General features: G+C 49.6%; 1 protein-coding gene across 1 annotated transcript in view; it reads left to right on the forward strand.

Annotated features, from left to right (window-relative positions):
* Window positions 1–637: 637 nt before the first annotated feature.
* Window positions 638–17,990, forward strand: part of GALNT14 (polypeptide N-acetylgalactosaminyltransferase 14) — a gene marked incomplete at its 5' end in the record, with an annotated part of 72,595 nt that continues 55,242 nt past the window's right edge. The window contains 2 exons of the mRNA XM_010176862.2: window positions 638–651; window positions 6,659–6,828. Coding sequence (XP_010175164.2) covers window positions 638–651; window positions 6,659–6,828 — 184 coding nt within the window. The remainder of the gene's footprint in view (window positions 652–6,658; window positions 6,829–17,990) is intronic.

The following is a 17,990-nucleotide window of genomic DNA, read 5'->3' on the forward strand; positions in this document are numbered from 1 at the left end:
CTTGCAACTCGATCCCTTGCTCCTGATTTGCAAATAAATTCCCCATTTTGGTGACTGCCCTGGCCATCCGTTTTAAAATCAGAGCTTTGGTGCCCTTTCTGGAAAAAGCATCAATAATGTTGTGGCGGCTTTTCATGCTGTTGCGTTTGGCTGGAGACTTTGGCAGATTTAAACCTCTGGAGTGTGTTTTGGACCCTGTATGTTGTTTATCACAGATACAGACAAGGAGATACACAAAAAACTGGTTCTAGCTGTGATTGACTTAACAGTGTCCCAGCTGCCTTAGCCCTGAGATGGCTCCTTGCACTGAATCAGTAGCCAGCAGCCTGTGCTGATGCTTGTTGAGCATGGGGACAATCAGAGGAAGACACTGGAGAGCCTTCTCCAGATCCTGAGCAGGGATGTTTCCAACCAGACAGTGGTTGCAGCCATAGTTCTTGAAGGTCAAGTCTTCTTCCATGGCCACTTTCCAGCCTTTGTCAGTCCTGTTGCCCACTGTTGTCAGTGGGTGTCTTAGTTGTGTAAATGTGTGTGTGCAACACAGGAACGATCCAGACACTGCCCGTGCTGGAGCGGGTGTTAAAGGGCGCATGGTGGTTTGGAGAGAGGTGGGTAAAGGAAACAGGGCAGTAGGCAGGGAGGACAGCAAAGGTGGTGATAGCATGGCCCTGGCCTCGAGGTCAAGTGAGAAAGTGGGACACTTGCTGGAAAGTCCTCAGGTACTGGTGTTCCCTGCTGAGCTAGCAGAGGAGGAGGTGATGCTCCACCCTTTGAAGATGGAGCAGCATGCCTGTGGATGTGCACAAGCCGGGAAAGGTGAGAAGCTTAATGGTGACTGCTCAGAGCTTCTCCAGGGACCTCAGCTGCAGGACAGGCCTTGCTAGAGGAGTGCTTTGCTTTAATTAGGTGTCCGTATTAATATTTTATTTGATTTTGTTGTTGTTGTTGTTGTTTCTTCCCCCAGCAAGTGGGGTCAGAGCAGACTCAGATCTGCAAGTCTCCCTTGAGAGGCAGTAAATCGTCTCCAAACAGTAGGAGATGCTGTTCCTCCTTGGGGCAGGTGGGATCCTGACAGACATGGGTCTGCTGTGTATCCTTGCAGGGTCCTGGAGGACATGCCACCAAGGTTCACCTGTGTGTTGTGCCCAGGTACTGGTGCAACAGGAAGAGGAGCTTCGTAGCCCTCAGATAAAGGAACTGGAGCTAAAATCCCCATGGGGCAGGAGGCTAATTAAGGATGGATGATAGCTGGGGCCCAGAGCTACCTCTGTTTCCGATGTGTGGTTGGTGTCATTACAAAGCTGGAGAAGGCAGTGCTGAGCCAATGAAACACTTGAGCAAGTACTTAACTTCAAGCATTTAAACAGGGATTTCTGTAGGCTGCTAAAAATGCCTGGAGTTGCTTAAATTTGTATTTAATTGTTTGATTGGCTCAGGGGCTGTGCAGTCTGGAGGAGAGGGATAAGAGAAAGGAGATGTGGGACCCTTCCAGGGTCTGTGCTGGTTTGCTGCTGAGCGGTACCTGATGCACTGGAGGATGTACTGCAGGATGGTTATGAAGCCTGTTCTCCAGAGACCCACAGCCTGATTTTGGCACCGCCATGCGCTCTTCAGACAGAGCAAAGAGTGTGACCATGGTTTCTGTCTTTATCCCTCTTGCATCTTGGGGATGAGGCCATCAGGATGCACAGCACTGCACGCTTGGCTAAGCCAAGCCGCTGGGAAGACTACAGCAAAACTCGACTGAAGGATCTCGTACCTCAGTGTTCCATCTGGGCTGTTCAGGGAGACTGGGAAGAGGGTGGAGGCAGCATGATGCTGCCCAGCTTCTTTCCTCTCTGGAGCTGCTGTCCCTCACTCCATCCACTGGCACCGGGGGATGAGGAGGAATGAGCCCTACCCTTTCTGAAGTATTATAATGCTTTCAGATGGCATTAGTGCTTGGGCCAGTAACAGCTTTATAATTGAACCTCCTGCTTGCAGGGGCCCTGCACTTCAGTGAGACGTTTAAATCTCGTTTGTATAATGCTTGGTTGCCATTCCTGCAGCTTGCCCTCCGCCTCCAGTGCCCCCAAGCTGTGCCAAACACGCATGCCTGCTCCAACCATCCACAGGCAGAGGAGGGACCAAGCGCAGCTGGGCAGCAACATGCCGCAGGGCATCTGAGTTTCTAGAGTTTTTCACTTGTTTATTGGAGCTTTTGCTAAGCTGATGTATTTTTTTTATATCCCCCTCCCCTCCTTTTCTGCAATGCTTGAGTCCCAGGGAAGACAGGACGGAGGCTCAGTGGTGAGTGCTCAGGCAGGGATTAGGTAGTGATGAGATTTTCCGGGGAAAACTGGGTGTGAGGGTGACTGAAGTAGAGGCACCTACTATTTAGCTGCTGGCAGACCCCCTTAGGGTCATTATTGCACTTGCACAGGCAAAATTCCTTTGTCTGGCCAAAGGCTGGGACTCCCTGGCAAACCCCGGTGCCGGGCTGGCTTGGGTTTGCCACCTCCTGAAAGGCTGCGCACGGTGCTGGTCCGATTCACCTTGGTCTAATGGCAACGCTCAGCAGCACCAAAAGGAAGATGATTTTTATTTTAGCTAAAGCTTAAGTTCTCTATTTTAAAACAGTGCCATGAAAGAGGAAAGTGAATCAGAGTCCACTTTTGGCTCTTGCTGCCCACTCCTTTTCTTCCTGGGCAGCTGGAAGCTGGCCCTGGGGACCAGAGGACCAGAGCCACCTGCACGTTCCTGATCACTGGTTGCTCCAGGCTCTTCAACCAAAATGCCCTTTCCCTGCTGGGTCACCTCACCACGGCCACGGTGCTGCCATGACATGCTGACCCCCTGCCCAGCGTCCAGCCAGTGCTGGGGGCTGCCTGCGGGTGCTGGCAGGAGCGGGCAGAGCATCCTGTGGGGCCGCTGAGGACCAGTGGCAGCAGCCGGCTGGGTCGCTCCTTCCTCCTTCCCACTCCAGCGATCTCTGCTGTACTGTAATCACACAATTATGATGCCATTAAAATGTCATATTTGCAGAAATCCACATAAACAAGGCATTAGCAGTTGCCAGAAAATTGTAGTTTTACTGCTAATGACCTGCTCTCCCCTCACAACACCACTCCCTTTTTTAAAAAAAAAATTTTTTTCCCTTTTTTTGTTTCTGAGCCATGATTTAAAAGGCAGATGATGAATTACATCTTTGCACTGAGAGGCTTTCGATTTTTAATGTACAGTTGCAGTGAAAAGCTGCTTTTGTGTTCACTCCGGAGGTTTGCTGTTTGCCCTCCACTGACGAGGCAGCAGGTGGTTTTGGGGAGGTGCCTTTAGTGGATGGTTTTGTGCTTTTGTGCGGTGCTTTTAGCGAGCTGGCGAAGGAAAAGGCTCTTGGCCAGCTCTGCTCTCGGCTTGGTGCTGGTGTGAGATGGGAGCTTCTCTCCATAATGTTTTGTCCATGTCTCTTTGCCTGGGGGTGTCCCCCTCGTTGACCCCCCTGCTGCAGTGTCCAAAGCGGTGGCACTTGTTTGCCAGGAGCAGCCAGCTACCCCTTGGATATTATTTTCCTCTCTTTCCTGCAGTCTCGTTGAGTCTCTTAAACTCTTTTAAGCATTGACTGTGTTTCCTATAATTAATACTAGCCATTAAACTGCAATGTTGAAAGAGAAATTACCTAATTCCAAGAAAAAAAATGAAAATTTATTACTAGTACATGAGAGAAAATGAATATGAAACTTGGAGAGAGGAGCCCTGTAGAAGATAAATAGAAAGGCAAGTGGAGTATTGACTTGATCCTTTTCTGGTGCAGGGTAATTTGGCTTCTAAAGTGAGTTAGATCATAATAAATTAAATTTAGATTTCTACACATCAGTTAAATAACTCCCAAGACAGAATTCTGGTGTGAGGAAAAGGTGATAATACATGGCAGAAATATTATAATGAAGACCTTACCCAGTAACCTGTAACTGATGTGCTGTCCCTGGGTGAGCGAAGGGAATTTCTCCTTATGCTTTAACTTGCTGTCCCCATCCTTGATCAGGCACCAAGAAACAGGCAAGTCCTTGCGTGCAGGTCGGGGAGATCTCCTGCCTCCCACCTCTTGCATAGCTGGGAGCTTTTCATCCAAGGTCGCTGCCTTGCTTTCCCTCACCACTTTGTGCAGGTATTTGTTTTGCAGAGATCAATGCCCATGTGTGTCTGAGCATTCTGCTCTCATTTCAGTTACCCTTGCAAGGAAGCTTGGGATGGAAAGCTGAAGAACACCTAGAAGATTTGGACAGGAGATGTGGGTTGAAAGCAAATGACCAAACCTGCGTGTCTACTTCTGTTTGAGAAAGTTAATCTAAACCCTGGCTTGTTTTGTGGGAAGAGAGTGGTTAAAATAACTCTTTACCCTCTATTTGGCATTTGTTTGCTCTTGATCTCAGATGTGTATTTAGCTATCCAGCATTTAGGAACCGTTCTACTGATAGCTTTCCTTGACCCAAAAAGGAGAGCCTGGGTGAATCAATGTGGGTGCATTAGTTATTCATTGTGGTGTGAACCAAGAATACAGCCCTTGGATGCAAGGTATATCCAGGGCAGGATGAGAAGCAAATCCCATGTTGATGAGGCACTGGTGTTTGTCCATGTATCCATTTACCACTGGGATCCCCCAGTAACAGGACAGCGATGGAGTTAGATGGATGCGGGGGAAATGCTGTCCCAGACCTCAAAAGTGCCAGGACCTTCCCCTGCGCTGACCCCCGGCTTCTGCTGGCCTGGCCTGGCCAGAGCCTCGCTGCCCTTGCAGCACAGGCAGAAGCTCCAGCTTTCCTGGAGCTTCCATGGCTGCCCATGGGAACCGGCCAGCCCTCCTGCTTGAGCTGTCAGATGCTTGCTCAGCTGCTCCCCTTCCAGCTGGTCCAAGGCTATTTGGTTTAATTGACATTAAAAATATATATGCACATCCAACAGCCTTAAGTGCTATGTGGCTGCTTTTAAAAGCTATTTATTTTCTTATTAAGTTTGATAAAACCAACTTTTACTTTTCTTCACAATGTTAAAATTTAGGGACTGCAAGTCCGCGGCGGTTGTTTTAACAGTACCAGGCCCCCCAGGGTCATCATGAAATCTTCTAAACGCCAGGCTGTCGGTGGCTCCGCGATGCAATCGTCTCACTTTTCCCTCATCTTTTACTGCGGCAGTAAATCATGTTTTGCAAGATGCCTTAGAAAAAACATAAACAATATTTATCACCCTGTGTATGTCGGTCCTCCTGAAAGCCCACAGGCGGGTTACATACATCTTCCTTGTAAACCTCCTGCAGTGACCTTACTGGTTTCATAACTTTCTCCCAGCTTTGAATAACTTTCTCCTAGTATGGGTGGTGGCTCAGGGGTTTCTTCTGATCTTCCCTGCATTGGGGTAAGTGCTGGAGGAGCTCCTGAGAAGACCGTGGGGTCACACTTGGGGAGGATGAATATGACCCTGTATGTGGAAACCCCTGCATCCCTGGGCTCTGTTGGCTTTTTGGGGGTGCTGGTATTGCTGTGGCCCAGGGTGGTTTGAGGCATTATGTGACTGGAGATGCCTGGCTTGATCCTGCCACGGTTCACCTGCGGGAGCTGGTACTCTCTCCTCCCCTTCCTATGACTAGAGAAAACGCGCTGCCAGTAAAATCAATTACGGGATAAAAATCACCCATTTCAAAAAGCTTCATTTTGCGCTATTAGCAGGCAAAATCGGCTTTGATATGGTGTGAACTGAGGAGGGGAAAAAAAAAGAAACTAAGAAGAAAAGATCAATTATTGGATAAGATCACAATTTTCTTTAGAGCTGAGATGTCTGTAAATGTTTGCATCTCTCCGTGTTACACGTGGGCTGAGATCAAAGAGGTTGTGCTGCTGTAACGATGAGATCTTATCGGCGTTGCATTGTGCTGGCTGGCTCAGGCACCCTGCAGCCAAGGAATCCTTAAACCCTCCGACAGCATCATGCTGCTGAGGGATGCTTAAACTCCCCGAAGGCTGTCGGAGCTGTTGGGTAGCCCCAAAATGCAGCTCCTCTATCCTTTTGGAGGGGAGGAACCACACAGGCACGTGCTTGCCTGCTCTTCTCCCTGCGGTAGGGCCGAAGTCTTCGGTGGGAGACCTGTTGCAGCAAAGGTGGACTGAAATCAGAATGGGAGGACCATGGCCCCCTTCTTCCAGGGTCCTGTTGCTGGAGCTGGCCCTGGGGCCAGGGTACAGCTGTGAAAACGTGGGATTGAGCTTGATGAAACTGCTTCTGTCTGGCCCTTTCCTGCCTGGAGGGTTATAGGGGTGAGGGGGCATGTGGTGTAAAATATCTTTGGTTTTTTAGTGGGAGAGAAATTAAAACCCTAACAAGACCTTTACGCTTTTATATTTCTCAAGATGATGCTGTTTGAGAGGGGGATCCACCAGAGACCTGAATTTGGTTTCAAATTAGTCATTTTAAATTCAAATTGGCAGGCTCTCTTTCATATGCTGTTTCAAGACCTAGGAAAAAACAAAACCTGAAGACCTAATGAGTCTCCCTGTTAGCCTGCTCTGGTGAAGTTTGCCTGTGCCGTGGGGATGAGTGACCTCCATCTGGGCTCGGGAAGACCTCTGGAGCGGGGTCAGATGTCCTCCAGTCTCTCCTCTCTCTAATGGAGCTGACTTTGTGCGCGCAGGGCTCAGACGTGGACTGGGACGACCTTTGGGATCAGTTTGAAGAGCGGCGGTACCTGAGCGCCCGGAGGTGGAAGGGCGGAGAGGACCCGTACCGGCTCCATGCCTTTAATCAGCGGGAGAGCGAGAGGATCCCCAGTGACCGTGCTGTCCACGACACCCGCCATCACAGGTTCTGCCTCCTCCCTGGTTTCTCCTGATTTTCCTCATGGAACTTCATTATATGGGTGGATAGTCCCGTCCCTCTTCAGGGCCATGGTTTTGGGATGCTAGGTGGGTCTGGGCCCTTCATCCACGCTCAGTGGGTGTGCTTGGGATTGGTTCTGCCTGGGTTGTATTTTTAGGATTGAATCTTTCACTTTACTTGATTTCTTGGCATGTTTGGCAGTCCTAAACCTATTAATTAAAACCTGTGTAGATTATTCCAGGACCTTATGGAAAGAAAGGAAAAGCCTTTCTTTTTTTTTTCTTTTTTTTTTTTTTCCTTCAGAAAATTGATGGGTGTGTGAGAGCACATCTCCATGGTGGGCGAGGTCTTCACTGGTGCTGGGACTCTTACTCTGGAGACACTGGAACAGGTTGCCCAAGGAACTGGTGGATGCCCCCTCCCTGGAAGTATTTAAGGCCAGGCTGGATGAGGCTTTGACCAACCTGGTCTAGTGGAAGGTGTCCCTGCTGATGGCAGGGGGGTTGGAACTAGATGATCTTTAAGGTCCCTTCCATCCCAAACTATTGTATGATTCTATGATTCTGTTCTCTGCAGAGGATACAATAAGATGGTGCAAGGGGGATAAAATAACTGTTGAGCGCCTGTTTTGCTCTGCAGAGAGGAGTTAATGTGGGGAATAAGGGACTGTTGGTGAATGAGAGGGAGAGGAAGGTAAGAACTTGCTGGGTTACCAGCCGCTCCAGCACCATCGGGGTAAAAAATATCCTTTGGTACCCAAAGGACCTCTTGGGAGAGGCAGGGAGGATTGCAGCGAGGGTTGCCTTGTGGGACCCTCACTCCCTTGCTGCTGTCAGCATGGGAAGGGCAGGGTGGGAGTTTTGGTGCACCCTCGCTTGCTGTGAGTGCAGTTGTAGCCTCCTTCCAGTTACCACTCATCAGGGAAGAGGTGCCCTTCATGGCTGCACATTGTTGGTGGCTGGTGGGGTTAATTGTTAGTCTGCTGGATGGAGTGATGTCAGAGTGTCCTGCTGCTGTAGGAAATACTCCCAAGGTTCTCTCAATGCAGTTTTCCTCCTTGTCCTCTGAGCACACAGCATATTCCTGGCCCCCACCATCAGTCCTCAGCCCACAGCCGGTGCAAGCCCTTCTAGAGGAGCTGTGCCTGGTGTCGTGTCCCACCCACTGGCAGCGGCTGTTTTCTGCTGCCTTCTCCTGGGAGCCCTTTGGGGGCAAGTCCTGCTCAGGTGGGAGCTCTGTGCTGGACCCAGCCATGGCATTTTGCTGCCCAGGCAGCATCTTGCTCCCAGGTCAAATCAACTCAACTCGGGGCATCTGACCTGACTCAGAATTTCCTCTGTTCCAGTCCACATGCAGCACTTAGGCTGAAATGCTGAAACAGCACCAGTTCTCCAGCTTTATAACAAGAGATGTGTTTATTTATTTATTTATTTATTCTTTTAAGTCCTTTTCATAGTAAGGACCAGATGCTCCTTTCTCTGGGGAGAAGCTGTCAGCCCTGATGGACGCCTGTTATAGCTGAGTAGGGAGTGAGTGTGCTATTCCTGGAGAGAATTAATGCCAGGGATATTAACCATCTGCCCTATTAAAAGGGAAGATGGAGTCGGTGCCCCCTCGCCGTACCCCCGCTGTGCAGTAGCAGCCACCTTGTTCCCAGGCGGTTGGATGCAGCAGTGAGTGCTCCTGCGAAAGAGAAGTTCTCATTAAGGAGGAAGCGAGGGCATAGCATGTGGGAGGGGCTGGGGCTAATTGCATTTGCTTCCAATTTCCTTAACCCGGTAATTGGATTCTGATTTATTGAATATGTCTGAACAATGCTGGGGATGATGCACCATTAGCCAAGCATTAGAGTGGCCACGGAGGAAATGGGGCTGCCAGGAGATCTGGGGGAGGTGGGTGCTGATGGCTGCGATGGAGGAGGGAGAAAGGTCCGGGTGTGGTGGTGGCCAAGGGGGAAAGGAGGTGCAGAGTTTGCAAAGCCCTGTCTGGAATGGAATCCTTGCTTATGGTGCAAGTGTCCAGGGAGCTGCTGCAGGAGATGCTCTGGCACCACTGTGTAACGTGGTCCTGAATTGCCCAGTGGAACTGGGTGGGAAAGCATGGATGCGCACAGCCTGCTCTAGCAGCAGGGAGAAATTGCTGGTGGCTTTGCAAGAAGAACATGTAAAGAGTCCAGGATGGGGTTGACTAGGAGAGTCCCTCCTGTGAAGGGGAGAGTGGAGTACTGCAGCCTGGGCTACTGCAGAGATGGGGAAGCCCTGAGGGCTCACTCATGCTGTGTGACCTCCTGGAAGCTGTGCTTAGAGACTTGGTTTCAATGGCAAACCTGACTTAGGCTGCTTTGTGTGAGCCAGACTTTCTTGTATGATAGTGAAGCCAAAGAGTTGGACTTTGAATCTGCTCCAGTTGACCTTGGGGGAAGTTCCATCCTAGCACACACACCAAGGGGCACCACCGTGCCAGAAGCTGTGCCGAGGTGCTCCTGCCCAGCTGCTGTTCCTGAAGAAAGTTAGCATAAGGGGCAGGAGACTTTGGAGAGGGTCTTGCTCACCCCTTGAGCATGTCCCCATGGGCAAGCAGGATCTCCTTCAGCCTCTCAGACAGATGTTGTAGCCTGAAGTAGCTTGCTGTGCATTCCAGCCAGGTTTTCAGCACATTTGCTCTCCATCTCATCCCCTTTGTATGATGTGCAGCAGCACCAAGACTCGCAGACCCACAGACCATGGTAACGCCCAGAGACCAGTACCTTGCTGTTGTGATCCTAGTGCCTAGGATGAGGGAGTGCTACTCCTTACAGCCTCTCTGCAGGGTGTTTTTCACCAGCATGCTTGCAGAAGACTTCCTGGAGTTTTCTTTGCTAATCCAGCCAAGCACCTGGATTTGCCAACAATAGCTGAATATACAAAATCTGGCAAGGGCTGAGCAGCAAGCTCCTTGCCAGGTCATGGAGAAGGCAAATACTTTCATCAGGGTGGGATATGGCACTGACAGCCAGTTGCTTAGCAATGTTTGCTGGATTGATTTTGTTTTTAAATTGTAGCCGGTAGAATGGTTTCAGATGGAAAAGAATTGCAGTACTCTGAAGAATGAGAGCTGGAGAAACCATGGTGGCTCTCCTTGCCTGCCTCTGGCCAGCGTGGGGCTATAACCTCATGCTTGGTTTGTGGGTGATTTAAGCCAGGGAAATGCCATGGATTCTGTGGACTGTATCATGTCCTGCAGCCTGGAAGATCTCACAGCTGGAGCATTGCTCATGGTGACCTGTCTATGTTTCCCTGCTGTTGTCTGCTTTCCTGGTTGCACGTTGACTAAGCACTCGGACCACATGAAGGGATGTCTTTCTCCAGGAGAGGACTATGTGTGGTCCTGTGGTGGTATATCACACCTCTACCAAGAGTCAAGGTTAAAAAAATCCCTGTGACCACATCAGCAGGCTAGACCCCGATTTAGGTGGCACATCCGCATCATGTACAGCCAACACATGCTACTGGAGTGGGTGGCTAGTCCCGCTCTGCCATGGTAGCCACACGCCATTGGGATTATCTCATCGCCATATCCCACCTTCTGCTACTCCCACTGGCAAACCACAGTACCAAAACGGCAGCGAGTGAGTCAGTGCCGGGCGCACGCGTGGGGAGAGGAGCTGAGGTTTCCAGTATTGCTCAGTGGCTTGGAAAGCTGACAAGGAGGATGCGTCACCCCCAGCCAGGAGATTTCGTTGTGATGGCTCCTGGGCTTTTTCCATCTGTGGCAGACAGCTCCTAGGGAGGCTGGTATTCGCCATGTGGTTGCTCCATATGCTGCTTAGGCTGACCTCCACCTCCCAAACGCTGCGTTAGGTTTAAGAGGTGTTCAGATGCTGCTGTGGCTATCAGGCTAGGCTGGGACCATGCGTCATGGCCAGTGCCGGCCTGAGCTGGGGTTTGTGCTCGCTGACGGTGAAGCAGAGAGGTGGAATTGGTCACAAGGAGAGCAGATGAGAGGGTAGTGTCTGGAGGAGAGGTAAGAGGCTCCAGCAGACTTTATCTATTGCAGATCACGTCAACCAGCCTCAGGCATCCCCCGCTGCTTATTTTCCTCTATTCATCTTGCTTTTTTCCTCCGCAGTGCCGATACTAGTAGTGCTGTCTCAAGAGCTGGTAGAGCAAAGAGGCCAGGGACGGAGTCCTCTCGAATCCTGGCATAAGGCAATAATCCTCCAAACTTTTGAAGCTCCCTCCCCAAGTCCCAAGTGCTTTACAAGAGGCTGTACTTACCCAGCTAAGCTTGAGTTCTACAGCTGCTTGAGGAGGTGCGTTTGTATGTGTATGTGTGTGTCTGAGAGAGAGAAAGCAGCTGCTAAAATCGAGTTGTGATTGGAATGTGAGGCTGGCAGGGATACTGGCAGATATGAGGATCAGGAATTGCATCATCTACTGAAGATGAGAGCATCCTGGCAGCCAAGCAGCTGGGTCATGCCAACTTGTGCCCCCTAGAAAAGCTCTGCCCTTGTAGTCTGTCCTGTTCCCTTTGTGGGGAACAACAGACACACTGCAAGACTTCCTCTTCCTCCAGGTTTTTTCACTCAAACTGCAGTGCAGTGCCAGCTGGAGAGTGTCCGTTGGGTGGGAGAGCTGCCCAGGGCTGGTGGCTCTGCTTCTAGGGACTGTTCATGGAGGGATGGGAAGAGGTGATGCCTGTGACATTCCCCTGGGGCAGAGAGCTGCTGTCTTGAGTTCTCAAGGTCTAGAAAAGTCAGGATTTCAGCCCTGAAAAGCACTACACGCCACAGTGTTATTTTGTCCCATTAATTGCAGTGTGCATCCCAAGGGTGCAGAGGCTGCACGTTCAGCGTTATGTTGGAGCAGCTCTAGTTGGGGTAGTTTGAAGTACCTGACTGTGCTGTGCATGGGGATGAGTGGGAGGAACATGCTGTCCCAAGGGTGGTCTTACCTCTGCCAGGTGTGGTATCTGCATAGACGGGCATGTGGGACTGACCATGTATCTCTGCTGCTGCACACCTTCCGTGTGTCCCCATGTTCTATGTGAATGCATTTGGTGCATGGCACATGAAAGCACGTGTAGACATCTGCGTGCGGATTGCATGAGGGCAGCTGTATCACATGCAGGTTTTGAAGTGCCGAGTTTTTGGCTGAGTAGATGATTGCATCTCAGGAGTGGCAAGCAGTCAAGTGCACTGAAAATATTGTAATATCTTCTTGGAAGTGAGGAGTTGAAGAGGAGAAAAGCAGATTTTGACAGCATTGCCTTTGGCCTAGCATGTTTATGATCCCCTTGGACTTGTCACATTGCCTTGTCTTCCTTCAACTTCATTGCTCACTAGACCAAAACCACTTTGAGATGAATCGAGGTGAACACTGGGTCTTAGCAGCTAGAAATGCATTTTGTACCCCACATAGGGATTTAAGCATCTTATCTTTCTTGCCTGGTTTCTTGAGAGTCCCCAGAAGAGGAACTTAATGTCTGGAGAACAACATGTGTGGAAAAGCCCATCTTATTCCACAGACAGGCCAGAGGTGAAGCTCTGCTCTGCTGTCCTCAGCGGTACCTAAATATTAGACCCACAGAAGCGGGTGGGTACCTAGCAGGTGGCCAAACCTCCTTTGAATTCGAGGGAAGGTTTGCTGGGACGTTACCCCCCAGATGGACCTTGAACAGTTAGAGTGGAACCGAACCTAGAGGTTTTCCTGGTCTACTGTTGCCTTTCCCTTTGCTGACTCCATACATTTCTCACTGTGGCCTCTGGATTGTAGCTGAGCTAATCTGGTCTCCTGTGTAATGTAATGCAGACGTAAGTCCCAAGGGATTCTGTTATTTTTAAAATTTGCTTATTCAGGCAGTGTCTTCTGAGTTGCTGACTCTGGACGTGCTGTGTTGCAGACCAGGACAAGAAGTGGTGCGGGTATGAATGTGTGTGCACGTGGTGTCCCTGCACCTGATGCTGCCGGGTGCATCTGCTCAGGGTGGTGGAACAGCAGGAGAGTGGGGCATGTCTCAGCAGAGTTGCTTTGAGTGTGGTGAGGGTGGACAGACCTCTGGCCATGAGGATGGATGGAGCTGTACGGTCTTAAGATGTGAAGGAGGGACCCTGTTGAGGAAGATGGGGGAGAGGGAGTGCTCAAATGCTGGCATGTCTCTAGACTCGGCATTGGTGAAAGTTGGAGGAGGTGTCCTCGTGTGGCCACCTCCTGTGGTGTGCGTGCTACTGGCTTTGCTCTGTCCTGCACGCTCTTGTGTGGGCTGGGATCCTTGTGTGGGTGCTCCTCTGTGAGAAGTGTGTGATGCTGTGGGGAGAGCGGGCTGGCCGCACCTTGGGGTGCAGAGGGTGGCTGGATGCAAGGGCATATGGGCCTTTTCTTGCTTTTGGGGTTCATTATTAGCTGCTATGTGACTGCCAGCAATATCCTGAAGAGTTTTTCTGTCCCTTGATCTGTTATTCCAGCTGTTACACTGGTCTTTGGTCAGAGCCAGTGTATTTGTGATTTCATTACAAAAGAAGATTTATCACATTTGGGCAAAGTCCTGTATGCTGAGGGCTGTTCCGGGATCCCTTGCCTGCAGAGCATACTCTGAGGCTGAATCAGCTGAGTAAGAGAAGATGTGGGATCAGATCCTGTCTTTGGTCTTGGTCTCCTTCTTATTTCTAATGGCAAGCAAGAGCACAGCATGACCCTGCTGGTGAGCTGTTACACAAATGAACACATTGGAGATGAAAGTATCTCCATAAGGAAACAGCATGATTGCTTTCATCTCTTGGACACCAGACCCCAAGAGGTTAGCACTGGACACTGTGTTTTTCCATCATCTCCTTAGGCTGCAATCTCTGGGGATGAAGATATGAGAACAGTCCATCAAGTAGGGTAGGGGTTGACTTGTGTCTTGGGAATAAACTGGAACTGCCTGAAGTGACTGAGGTTTTGTTTCTGTTGTCAATCAGCTGCCTATTGTGGCCTAAGTTTGAAACTTTCACAGGCTAGAGAAGACTGCTCTTCTGTGCAACCTGGTAACCCTTTGGCAGTGGTAGAAATAGCTAGCAAAGCTTGGTTACGTCAGGGAAAGTATCTTAATATGTTTTGTAGCTTCTCTTAATGCAGTTTGGCAGCTGAAAGTCAGTGAGAGAGATGGCTTTGGGCAGCCAGCTCACCAACCACTGATCAACCATTTGAGATCCAGCTGTACAATCTATGTAAGAGGGGATCATCACGTACTGGGATTTTTTATTTTTTTAGGGAATTGTCGTTATTATCTCTTCTCATCATAGTTATCCTGTCTTCAAGCTCTTCAGCCCTCCAGGAATTCAGGCCTTGGCTGTACAGGTTGGTAACAAGCACAGTCAGTTTCCCTAGCTGGGAAGATTTGCTGCCTCCTAACAAAAGACACAGTATGGAGCTCATTTTGTCAGAACCTATAGCTTTGTGCTAGAGTCTGTACCTCCTGTCACTCACAGTTTGGACCTATGTGTTACTGGGGAGCTGGAACTTTTGAATGAACTCAAGCGTGAAACTCAAAGTGCAATTTAGAGAATGTGAACTGTGCAGGTCCGATCTGGACAGGTGAGGTGTAGTTTGAGTAAGGGTGTCTACTGTGTCCCCCAGATGACCATGCATGAGTTATTTTGGCCTCATAGCCCCTGTCATAGCTATCCTAGCATCTCATGGTTGTGATGGCCAGTTTGTTGCCCATCACTCCTGGGCCAACACCTGGCTGTTGTACACCTGTTGGCTAAACCTGACCCAAGTATAGGTAGGCTAAAATCTGAGTCTTTCACTCAAAAGAGCTCAGTTCTGCACTTTGTAGATTCAGTATATCTGGGGTGCTCACTACACATAGTGGCGTTTTGCACTTGGTCTTCTGGGTGAATTCGAACTGGAAACTCCAAGGAGGTTTGAGGAACAGGTATGTGATCAAAACCCAGAAGGATTGTTTTCAGGTAGCCCAGAGAACAAAGAGGATCGAGATTTGCAATTATTGGCAGCTAAGCAAGGAGAGCAAGACAGGTATTAATCAGAAACAGGCACTTCATAAAGTCAGAATAATTCAGGCTGGAAGAGACTACAGGATCCTGCCTTGTGGTCAAAGCAAGGTCAGCTATGAATTCAAACCAGATTTTTCTCTCAGGACCGAAACCAGTGAGCCCTCTGGGACTCCTGCCTCTCAGGCTTGGCCCAGCATTTTGTTAAGAGCTGACAAAATTTACAAACCTTGATCGCAGCGTAGGTAATTTGTAGTTCTTGTCCCCCAACTGCCTGTGTTCGTGTAACAAGCTTTGAAGCTGCTTGAGTAGCCCTCCTTGCAGCACTTGCATTACCCACACCTTTCCTGTCTTGTAGATGCTATGAGTCTAATTCTCCAGTCACTCACAGTGAGTGCATTTAAATGAGCAGAGGGGTAGGTGGTAGGTGCACATCAAAGCATGCTTGCTAAAGCCTCCTGTCCTTGCTGTCTGACATCTTTTAATCATGATGTCAGTAGCAAACCTGTGTTTCAAATCTGTGTATTGCTGTGTGGTCACCCTGATGGAGGACCACGGAGGTGTCTGGAGAACCTTTGTCTGTGTGATCAACTAGCAAGTCTGTTTGGTGACCTCAGGTCATTCTTGGTGTGACAGCAATGATGGGAGTTCTCTTGCTGCCTCTTTTGGGGTCTTTTTAAGAGCAATGCACTTAACTACTGCACTCATGTGTCTCTTCTGGATTGACATTGCCAGGCTTTGCTCAGGTTGCTTAGGCTCCAGTGCAATCCCCACAGCATTTTAATATCAGGTTTTCATGCTACTTGGACTCTGTGGCTGTTCTCATGCTCTGCTTTCCACTGCAGTGCATTCAGTTTGAGATATGGTGGCCTTAGCACTGCATCCATCCAAGACTGCCATAAAGATGTGGTCTCCTCGTTTCAGCTGGCCAGAGCCACATCAGCAAAGGAGAAAACCTTAAAGACTGGGCTGTAAGCAGCACCCTGTCTTTTCCCTATGTTTCCATGTGCTTCTTAGTCCCTGGTCGTCCAGAATATGCTGTGCATGTGGAACTCCACATTTTTTCCTTCACTTTTGTAAATCCAAAATCACTTCACTTCTTCAAGTAGAGAGGTTCTTGGTTTATGTACATTTCTCTGAGAGAACAGAACCCATAATTTGAAGTGTTTCCTGCTAGGGATGCCTGAACTCACTGGAGGATCACCTGTGACCATTGCTTTGCCTTTCCTCACGGAAGAGCAGAAGGCCCCTGGCTAAATAAAGCTTAGACTGCAGAGCTGCGATCTGTCCAGACCTCTGCTCAGAGAACATTGGGGAAGAAAATTTGGGAGGGAAAAAAAAAGTGACCCTGACTCCTTGTTTCAAGCTGGAACTGAACTCCTAAACTTTTCTCTTTCCTAACACTTGAGAAAACTTGGTCAGAGACAAAAATCTCACTCCCACTCAGAGACAAAAATTCGATGCAGTCTCCACTCTATGGCATTGCCTGAAAGTGGAGAAAATTATTCATTGAACCATTTCAGCGCTGCAGAAAAACAGTGTTTCATGTTCTCCTGCTTCTGCTGGAGTTGGCATCTTGCATAGATGTGAGGACATCTGGTAAGAAGACGGTAAGGCACCTCTTTCCAATAGCTGCACCTACTGTTTCTGGAGAGCTCGTGCAAGGAGTGTGATGGCTCTCTCTGGGGACTCACTGGCTGTGAACTGGGCTGGAAATGCACAGTCCTGGGAAATGGCTGGTGTGTGTCCAAGTCCCCATCCTGGGAATAGCTGTGACTGCCTCAATGTGTGACAGCGTCTGTGATGTTTGTTGCCCATGTTTGTTGTCTGTTGGCCTGTGGGTCAGCTTACCAGAAGGTGGAGGGCTTGAGGAGCAGGCCAGCTAGACCTGATGGCTTCTGGGGCAGGGGCTGGTGGCTTCAGGGGACAAAAGCTGATGAATGCAATGATCTTTTTCAAACATCCCTTTCTATTTATTGCCCTCTTCTGACACTTTCTGTTTTTTTTAATGGAAGGGAAAGGAAGTAGTGATGAAAAGGGGCTGCATAAAATGGGATTATGGTGGGCTTGAGCACTGAGAGGCCACATCTCCCCTGAGGTGGCTGTCTGTGTGTGGACTGGGGACTGTTCTTGGCCAACGCTGCTGAAGAGACCATTGTCCCAACATCCACTTGACCTGAAGAGCCTGTTCTTCCCTCCTCAGATTTGACGGGGCTTCTGCTGTGGTCCTGTTGTCTCTGTTGGTGCTTGTCCTGGGGGTTAGTGTGTTCTTCAGACCCCACCAACATCTGAACCACCCAATGTGAATCACGTATACCTCCCTGGGGAGGAGAGAGGCTTTCAAGTGCCAAGATCCCAACCCAACCCCAGATTTTGCTCTGATGTCCATAACAGCCTGCAACGCCTCTGTGCCCTCCAGCCCATGCCTGATCGCTCCTGGAGCTGGAGGTGGTGGGTCAGGTCAGCCAACAAGTGAGTCCTGGGCATAAAGAAAGGGTCATTGTTACTGCCAGGCTACCTGCATCAAAGCAAAAGGATGTCCATGCTGTTGGTTTTGGAGGTGTTGGGTCTACCTCACCCTGGCAGTGCAGTGGCTCCCCTCAGGTTTTTGGACTGCACCTCAACTGATCCCAGGTTGTGAACTGTTCTCTGGAGTCATGGGCTCTGATGCTGGATGTTTGTGACCACCAGGCGAGGTAGGATCAAAACCAGCATGAGATGCCGAGTTTTTGTATCTCAAGGAGCTGCCTAGAGAAAAGCAGGCTGAGGAGCTTTAATTAAAAATGGTACTGGGAAGGGATGCTGGGGCCAGGGGGAGGCTGATGTGTTTCTTCAGGAGCAGGCTTGGTTGGGTCTCAATCATGGATGCTGTAGGAGATGGAAGATGTGGCGATGCTTATTCTGCAGCAGTGGATTTGCAGTACTTTTCCTCCCTGTCCTTTTCTTTTTCTTGAGTGGGAAGTGTGAGGGCAACTCTTGGGAAGGAGTTGAGGAGTGAGCTAGACTGTATGAGGAGCTGATGGAAATGTATAGGCGGGTGTTTTAAATGCAGGAGGGTGTGTTAGTTACATGGCTGTGTTACTCATTTTTTTTTCTGGAGGGCAGGGCTAGTTGAATATCTGAAAGAGCCGTGCTAGGAGTGTGAGTTATGGTGCTTGTCTGTGCAGGAAGCAGG

The sequence above is a fragment of the Antrostomus carolinensis genome, unplaced genomic scaffold, assembly GCF_000700745.2.
Source record: "Antrostomus carolinensis isolate BGI_N321 unplaced genomic scaffold, ASM70074v2 scaffold16451, whole genome shotgun sequence".
Taxonomy (NCBI): domain Eukaryota; kingdom Metazoa; phylum Chordata; class Aves; order Caprimulgiformes; family Caprimulgidae; genus Antrostomus; species Antrostomus carolinensis.